The 9739-nt window shown below is 39.6% G+C and overlaps 1 protein-coding gene across 1 annotated transcript; it reads left to right on the top strand.

Annotated features, from left to right (window-relative positions):
* Nucleotides 1–293: 293 nt before the first annotated feature.
* LOC114695894 (hydroxymethylglutaryl-CoA synthase, cytoplasmic-like) lies at nucleotides 294–3389 on the top strand. Its single transcript, XM_028873389.2, is given in 1 exon segment — nucleotides 294–3389. A coding segment is annotated over 1 exon segment (1563 nt). The 5' UTR covers nucleotides 294–401; the 3' UTR covers nucleotides 1965–3389.
* Nucleotides 3390–9739: the final 6350 nt, after the last annotated feature.

The raw sequence follows: 9739 nt of genomic DNA, 5'->3' as shown, positions 1-9739 counted from the left end.
GTTAAGTTTTGCTGGAATATTTCTTTATTCATTTTTGGAGATCAAGCCCCAGAATCTTGTGCATGCTACACTAATGTTCTATCAGTAAGCTATGTCAAAATCTCTTACATGTTACTTCTCATATAGTTCTTCAGGACTCAACAAATGAGTCACAATTCTATGTCCTGATGTGTTGTGTATATTGGTTTGCCAATGTTTTGTATTGATTCAAAGCCCAGCTAAATTGAATGCCTTGGATTCCCAAACTTAAAACAACAAGAGATATAAAATTCATATTTGGCACTGTCCTCAGTGGGTTCTCCTGTCTGCGTCCAGGGTCCGGTCGCGTTGGGTGCCTGAAGAAGGAAACAGTGACCGACCTGGAGACTGCAGTTCTCTGTCCTTCACACAGCTCTTTCACCATGCCTGGGTCACTTTCGTTGAATGCAGAAGCTTGCTGGCCAAAAGATGTGGGAATTGTTGCCCTTGAGATCTACTTCCCTTCTCAATATGTTGATCAAGCTGAGTTGGAAAAATACGATGGTGTAGATGCTGGAAAGTATACCATCGGCCTGGGCCAGGCCAGGATGGGCTTCTGCACGGACCGAGAAGACATCAACTCTCTTTGCCTGACTGTGGTTCAGAATCTCATGGAGAGAGATAGTCTGTCCTATGATTGCATTGGGCGGCTAGAAGTCGGAACAGAGACAATCATCGACAAGTCAAAATCAGTGAAGTCTAATTTGATGCAGCTGTTTGAGGAGTCTGGGAATACAGATATAGAAGGCATAGATACAACCAATGCGTGCTACGGAGGTACAGCTGCAGTCTTCAATGCTGTGAACTGGATTGAATCCAGCTCCTGGGATGGACGGTATGCTCTGGTAGTTGCAGGTGATATTGCTATATATGCCACAGGAAATGCCAGACCTACAGGTGGAGTTGGAGCTGTGGCTCTGCTGATTGGGCCAAATGCTCCTTTAATTTTCGACCGAGGGCTCCGCGGGACACACATGCAGCACACCTATGATTTTTACAAGCCTGACATGCTCTCTGAATACCCTGTAGTGGACGGGAAGCTGTCCATACAGTGCTACCTCAGTGCATTGGACCGCTGCTACTCTGTCTACCGCAAAAAGATCCGCGCCCAGTGGCAGAAAGAGGGAAATGATAAAGATTTTACCCTGAATGATTTTGGCTTCATGATCTTTCACTCACCGTATTGTAAACTGGTGCAGAAATCTCTAGCTCGGATGTTCCTGAATGACTTTCTTAATGATCAGAACAGAGATAAGAACAGTATTTACAGTGGCCTGGAAGCCTTTGGGGACGTTAAATTAGAAGATACTTACTTTGACAGAGATGTGGAAAAGGCGTTTATGAAGGCTAGTTCTGAGCTATTTAACCAGAAAACAAAGGCATCTTTGCTTGTATCAAATCAGAATGGAAATATGTACACATCTTCCGTATACGGTTCCCTTGCTTCTCTTCTGGCACAGTACTCCCCTCAGCAGTTGGCAGGGAAGAGGATCGGAGTGTTCTCCTATGGCTCTGGCTTGGCTGCCACCCTGTACTCCCTTAAAGTCACACAAGATGCCACGCCAGGGTCTGCTCTTGACAAAATCACAGCAAGTTTATGAGATCTTAAATCAAGGCTCGACTCAAGAACTTGTGTGGCACCGGATGTCTTTGCTGAGAACATGAAGCTCAGAGAGGACACACATCACTTAGCCAACTATATTCCCCAGTGTTCAATAGATTCGCTCTTTGAAGGAACATGGTACCTAGTTAGAGTGGATGAGAAGCACAGACGGACTTACGCTCGGCGCCCCTCCTCTAACGGCCACAGTTTGGATGAAGGCGTGGGACTTGTGCATTCGAGCACAGCAACGGAGCATATCCCAAGCCCTGCTAAGAAAGTGCCAAGACTCCCTGCAACAGCGACAGACTCGGAATCAGCTGTCATTACTAACGGGGAGCACTAAGAGCTCTGTGGGTGTAAGGCCTCACTGTGGCTTTGGGCTGGGCTGGGGAATGGGAACAGTTGGACAACTGGATGTCTGGGGACAATTGTAAAGATTACATGTTGCTTAAAATGTCGTGTAACTGACACAGAGCCTAGAAAACTGTTGTGTTCTTGGAGAAGTCTTTGCTGAACTTGCTAACACGCTTCCTGTTGTGGTCTGGCCAGTGGTGAATGTACTGCAGTGATGTTAAAGGCTCTGTAAACTTTATACCTCTCTGGACGTTTATATGCATGCAGTTGAGTTTTCAAACATGGCATGAACTGAGTGCTTCTGTTGACAAGCGGAGGTACTAGTGTCCAATTTGAAAAATTGGGTGGTTTTTTTTTGTTGTTGTTTTTTGTTTGTTTTTGTTTTTTTTTAATGTGTAAGAATTTTATACTTTAACAAATAAAAGTACCTGTAGCTTTTGAAAAACTTTTCTAGGTTGGGGATTGTGGAATTTAAATGTTACACACAAACCCTGCTTGAAAAATGGCAAGGCAAATACTATCTTTTTCAAAGACTTGTAAATCCTGAAGGGAGACAAGTCCTAGGGTCTGGAGGAAGCATCAATGAGAAAGGTTAGCCGTGATCACGTGAGCAGAAGGATGCTGGCTCTGAGCAGGTTCACCTGGGCGCTGTGGACACAGCTGGGGAACTGGTTCCAGCCGGTTCATGGTGGCTGGTGTGAGGGAGCTTGCTGCAGTCCTAAGCCCCTCCTGGCAAGGACCAGAGGTAAAGTAGGAGGGATGGGGCGGGGCATTATTAGGTCACAGTGTTCCAGGTCCAGTTGATAGGCTGACAGCTTAAGTTCACCGGACACATTTTTTTCTGTGTGGTTTGTGTATTTCTGTGTTTTGTTTGTCTTTTTAATCTGTCCAATGAAAATAAGAAAATATAACCCACATTTTCACATAGTGAAAATTTCACATAGTCTGACCAGCCAAAAGGAATGTTCTCTTCAAGATCTAGAAGTAGAACTCACAACATTTTTTTCCTTAACTTTCACTTTTAAAACAACAAAAAACTACCACAAGAGATGAATAAGAAAATTCATTAGAAAGTTCTCTGGGTGATTTTGGTGCTGAACAATGACATGAGCCTCATAGACTGTAAAATAGAGATAGTTGGAACTAATGTACAGAACTAAATTTTTTTAACTGTATTTGCTGTTCAATTCTGTGAAGTTTTAGTTATCTAAAATAAACACATAAATGTGTGATGTTTCAGATTGCAAAGTGATATGTAATATAGCATTTGTAAAATATTCTTGTCAATATTAACCAGTAGGATTTTGATTTGTACAGTTTTAATTGGTTAAAATGATTTCATTTTAACATCCACTGCTATAGAAGAATAATGTAAGGTCATATTTAAAGAATGGTGGGGAAATGGTGCATGTAATTCTTTTGCAAGTATTGAGAGTTCTGTATGTTTGGAAAAGAGTAATTTAATGTTTGGGTGCCAAGAAGTGGGTTTTCTCAGAGTCCATTGCCGGCAATGGGCAAGCCTGGCGATTTTGGCATGGAGCATTAACCACACACCTTACTCATATCGAGATGGATAACTTTGAAATAAAGTTTTAGACAATATTTCAGAAAAAAAATTCATATTTTATAAATGAGAAAACACAGTAGCAGATTACCTTTTTTTCAAACGTTTCTTTCTCACAATAAGTCATTTATTCACCTCATTTTCCCTCTTCTTTCTGCTAATGAACTTTCTATGCCTTGCTGACTTTGAGCACATTAAAAATTGTATTGAATACAATTGTTTGTAATCATCTCTTGAACTTTTTCCTGTAATGTGGAAGTGTGACACTTCAAATACAAAAAGTACTTGTGAAAAACTGAGAGTTTATAAGGCTGTTTCAAATAAAGCCCTTTAATAAAAATGAGTTGGGCAAGAGTAGACTGACCGTCATCTATCATATTGACTTCTGAGTAACAATAATTGTTGGAGTGGTAATTACCAAGACATGTGTCTGGATTACTCTGGATTCACAGAGGTCTGTTGGGTATCAGAGGGTGCTGACTGGCATAAGAATTAGGATCCAAATTTTAGGAAGTAATTTCTTTAGATTATTATGTCTGGGAGGTAGTTTTGAAAATTTTCACTTTGTGAAAAATTTTAACAAAATCAAGAGACAATGGAAATCAATAAAACTGTTCACTAAAATATGCAGGGAGGGCTGAGTCAATGGCACACTGGCTAAGAGTACTTGTTGTTTACAGAGGACCTGGGACAGGTTCTGCTGGGACCTCCACAACCACCATAACTCCAGTTCAAGGATCCAGTGCTTTCTTCTGACCTCTGGGGCACCAGGCACACAAGTAGTGCACACACACACACACACACACACACACACACACACACACACAACAAGTAGTACACACACACACACACACACACACACACACACACACACACACACACACACACACGCAGGTGAAACACTTCACAATACTCCCCTAGACCAGCACTGTGATACTCTAAAACTTCATTTATGCCAGGGAGGTATTTCATTTTAACCTTCAAAGTTTTAGGACACCTTTGGTTTATAAAATTTTGTAATTGATCAGATTAACCGCTTGTTAGTTATAAATTAGGCCAGGTTTTCCCTTAGACTTACTCAGAAGCTAGATGCCAACATCTTTCTGAGTTGAGCCTAGATATAAATGTTGGGTTTCTGAACTGAAATTACTTCACTGCCCATTGACAGGAATGCTGATATTTCTCAGGTTTTGATGAAACAGTTAATTAAAATCTAAACGAGGACTTAGTAACAATCGATAGATACACAAGTCCCAAAAACCTAGTTAACATTCAACACTAGCTACACTTTTTTTTTACAAGCTCAGGGCAGATTAGATATTAAATGGTACTCTGGTTTAACTAGAAATGTCCCCACACCCCAGTTTTATCTACTGAACACTTGCTTCCTAGTTTGTGGTCTTTTTTTTTTTTTTTTTTTTTTTTTTTTTTTTTTTTTTTTTTTTTAGGAGGGTCTGGAAACTTTAGAACCTGCTGCAAGAAGTAGGAGACTGAGGGCCTGCCTTGAAGGCTGTAACCAGTCCTGGCGTCTGTCTTTTTCTCTATTCCTTGTCTGCTGTTAGATCAATTCCTTCACTGTATCCCCTTGCTATTATGATGTTTTGCCCAAGCACATAGGTCCTAACAACTTTGTGAACTAAAACCTTCGAAACCATGTGCCCAAAGAAATGATTTCTCTCTTAGGTGGTTTCTTTCAAATATTTTATCATAATGAAGAGAAATGTAATGAACAAAGGCAGTTTTATCTATCATTTACATTGGTTAACTTAGCTTTATCCACAAAGTCACTGATAGAAACACTGACAGATTGATATCCCAAGAGAGGGTGTTTATGACCCCAGGGTCTAATAAAATACAAACAAGAACCATTGAAAACTTCATGATGTTCTTTGATTCTGAAGTCTTTTGCACATTTTCATCAGATAGGCATTGTATGTGAGAGTGACTTAAGTATGGCAAAGGTACCTAGCAAATAAACACCTAAATATCTGATTTTCACTGTTTTGTGTGGCTTAATTCACACTTAATAATAAAATGGCTTTTTTTTCTGAACATTTCCTTTGTTTTATTTCTAATAAAAATCTCCTGGTGCATCTGCTATGGATTTACATCCAAGAGATTGTTCTTTTGCAGAGTGGAGATGAACCATATGTCTCTGTTTTGTGGCCATCAGATTTCAGCTCTTGAAGAAGGATAATAAGATTTTTCCCAGAGTTAGAAAATATGATCTACTTTGTTACTAAATTTTGGAATTGAGAATTACTTATTTCTACATGAGAGAGGATAATTTACAAAAACCGCTAATCACTCTTTTAGTTAATTTTTTTGCTTACTACAAGAGGAGAATTAGAAGAAAATTACTTTGTGCAAAAATAATTACTTCTTTATACAATAAAAATCAGTTCAAGTTCATATTCATTATATTTTGAAACATTAACACATTTGTTTTGTACACTGAACTTCACAAGTTTTATTTCAGAGACATGAATATATATGGCAGAATCATTTACATAGAAGTAATATTTGCCATTTATGAAAGAGCCCCTGCTTCTAGATTTTTCTGCAGTAATCTTATATAGAACCAAAGCATTTCATTAAATAAGAATACACCTATTTAACGGAGGTGGGAGGGAGTACTTCACAAGTAGCATAGTGAAGTAGGGAGAGCTGGCTAACTGGACCATTTCTCTTCACCAGAGAAGGGAATCGGTGCTGTAGATGAGTTAGCAATCAAAATTAGACTTGAAAAACACAGCTGAGCAATATGAATCCAACTGGCTCAATGGTACAGGAAGCACTAAAGTCAGCTGCAAATGTGTGACTTAAGCACACAGGGAGGATATAACAGAAGTCATGACAGAGGAGAATGAAAACACAAGGGAGCCATTTCACCTGGATGCTGCCTATTTGTAGATGAGGAACATGGTCAGACTTGATAGGAAAACATAACAGAGTCTCTAGGTTAACAGAAGACTGGCCATTCTTATGCAAATACATTTAAATGCTGGAGTTTATTCTTCCTTAATACATTTTGTTTAATTATCTGCTTGTTTGTTGTTTACAATCTACTAGGGTCTTCTATGCGGCATCTCCATGTCCACTTATAGGAGTTGCAACTTTCTCTTGTGCATGGATTGACTGTCGTTGGTAATGATTTGGTTGTTGGGAAGGTTTTAATTAGTTTGACAGTAGTGTGAAAGCCCAGCTGGGAGACCGGCGGCCACATTTTACAACAGGGTACTCCTGAGGAGTGAGGGATAAGAGATATTAGATAGAAGAATTAGAATTCCACATTTTGAAATATTTCTTTCGTTAGTAAAGATTTATTTTATTTTTCATTCATGTGTATGTATGAATGTGTGTCTGTATTTGTATGTCACGTGTTTGAGAGTGCCTACAGAGGTGTCTTAGTTAGGGTTTTTATTGCTGCAATGAAACGCTATGACCAAAATACAAGTTGGGGAGGAAAGGGTTCATTTGGCTTACATTTCCACATTGCTGTTCATCACCAAAGGAAATCAGGATAGGAACTCAAGAAGGGCAGGAACCTGGAGGTAGGAGATGATACAGAGGCCATGGAGGGGTGCTGCTTATTGGCTTGCTCTCTACTCAGCCTGCTTTCTTATAGAACCTAGGACCACCATCCCAGGCATGGCATCACCAATAATGAGCTAGGCCCTCCCGCATTGATCACTAATTAAGAAAATGCCTTACAGCTGGATCTCATGGAGGCATTTCCTCAACTGAGGCCCCTTCCTCTCTGATGACTCTAGCTTGTGTCAGGGTGATACAAAACAAGTCAGTACAAGAGGCAAGACAGGGACATCAGATCCTCCAGAGCTGGAGTTAAAGTAAGGTGTGAGCTGTCATGTGTGTCCTGAGAACCAAACCCGGGTCTTCTGAAAGAGCAGCACGTCCTCTTAGTCTTCGAGCCATCTGTCCAGTCCCTGTGCCGATTTTTCTATAGCTTGAATATTTTCCTATAACATTTATTGAAGTTGAATTTACTGCAGTTGACTGTGCATTCACGAGGATGTGTGTGCTCCCAGGGGCAGTCCTACTTTCAAAGTAGACATCCCATAGCATTTTATTTATCAGCTGATTATTAGCAAAGGGGAATGCTATTCTCTTATTTGCCCTGTGGGTTTGGCCTAGTCCCAAATAATTTTAATAGTAATTGACTCACCAAGAGCATTAGCTATCACAAGCAGGTATTTCCTCTATATCAGACACTGTATTGGGAATTATATACATTTTAACTCTTGTAATCTTCAACTTCACAAGGCACTGCTATTACTACCCCAGTTTTCAGAAGAAGATAAAATTAGGTTTCTGTAAACAGAACAAAAATAGGAGAAATTGATGAATATAACTGCCAACAGCGCCTGCCATGACATGCTGCATAATTGATAGAATAAAATAAGCTTGCAATTATACTATCTATATTTGTCCAATAAATTTATTTAAAGCTGCTCACAGTGCAGTTATGGATAATGACATAACTCTATTAGAGATAGAAGGAGGAAAGGGAAGCTAAGGGAGTTTACAAATTAAACAATATCTTCATTTTTGGAGTAAAAGTCTATATAGATCATGAATTAAGTAAATTAGTAAGTATTTGTCTATCCAAGAGTATATTTTTAGATAAAGCAAATTTGAGGAGAAGGTCAAACAGGAAATTCAGAGACTGTTTTTTTCCTGTACACAGCAGGACAGAATATAATAACAAAAAAGGAGATGCAGTTGCTTTTTATGTCAAGTAGAAATATCCCCTCTTAGTCTATGAAAATGTCTTGTACATACTTGATCAAATTTGTAATACTCCATTCACTTTTCCACAAGGGTTTTCGCTAAAATGGACGATTAGCTGTCACCATAACACGTATTTTATTCCTACTTGAGTATATTAAAAATAAATCTAATCCATCTTGAAACCCATCACTTCTCATTTTAGTTTCTTTGAAGCATTTAGCAATATCTGAAAAACTAACTTGGAATGTCTTCGATTTACATTATGATTCAGTGAGAGTTACCTTAGCACTCAACTTTGAAATAGACTCTGGTAAGGTTTCCAAGTGAGAATTCTCAGCTAAAAACATCTTTAGTGAATGAACACTGGTTCATGGACCAGTGCTTCTCAACTTCTCTAGCACTGTGACCCTTTAATGTAGTTCCTCATATTGTGGTGACCCCCAACCATAAAATTATTTTCATTGCTACTTCATAACTGTGATTTTGCTACTGTTATTGAATCACAATGTAAATATTTTTGGAGATAGAGGTTTGTCAAAGGGGTCATGACCCACAGGTTGAGAACTGTTGCCATGGACATTCTCTCACTTTTATGACTCCTTAAATCTAGATAATACAACCCCACTCTGTGTGTGTATGTGTTTCTCTGTCTCTTTCTTGCTCTCCATCTCTATCTACCTCTCTCTTTCCTCTTTCCCTCTTTTCCCATGTCCCTCTTTTTCCCTCTCTTGTTTTTGTCTGTCTCTGTGCACAAAGACTCAATATTCACACACACACACACACACACACACACACACTTCTAAGTGCCATAATTCTTTCAATTTCAGATGTCTGTAGTTTATTATAAGCACGCCTTGAAAATTAAATGGATCCTTGAAATTCCTTGTTAAGACTCAAGCCTCTGTGTTTCTCACTGCACAACTTTTACCTGCTGTCCTCTTCAGAGCCACAGCAGTCCATCGCTCATCATACTGGAGTACTTTAAAGGAAAAATCTGTATGAAACAAGATGAACTTTCAGTGGAACTTTGAGGGCATTGTTTTTTTTAGTTGAAATCAAGGGCTCATCCCTAAGGACAATGAGGCTTGATATGCTTCACTTCTAAAAGCGGCTTCAGGTAACACACCCAGATAGCACTCCAAAGCTTTGTCAAGGGCAGAAATGGCCTAAGCACAGGCCAGCACTACTACGGCTGCCTTAGAAGTAGAACTACTCCATCAGGGCATCACTTTGGGGGCTTCCAAAAGGAACTCTTCAAGACAAAGCTAGGCTTTCTACCTGTGGCCGGAAGGTCATCAGTGGTCAGAAAGTAACCTTCAATAGAAGGGTCAGAAAATGGGCAATGGAGTGAATACAGTTGTCCTTTCCACTAATTTCATTTCCACCCCCCCCCCATACCATTCTAGAATGAAAGAACCAACTCTGGGAGCCTTCTAGGGGTCAGGTCC

This window comes from Peromyscus leucopus, chromosome 6 (assembly GCF_004664715.2).
Source record: "Peromyscus leucopus breed LL Stock chromosome 6, UCI_PerLeu_2.1, whole genome shotgun sequence".
Lineage (NCBI taxonomy): Eukaryota > Metazoa > Chordata > Mammalia > Rodentia > Cricetidae > Peromyscus > Peromyscus leucopus.
This window is presented reverse-complemented; position numbering and strand designations above follow the sequence as displayed.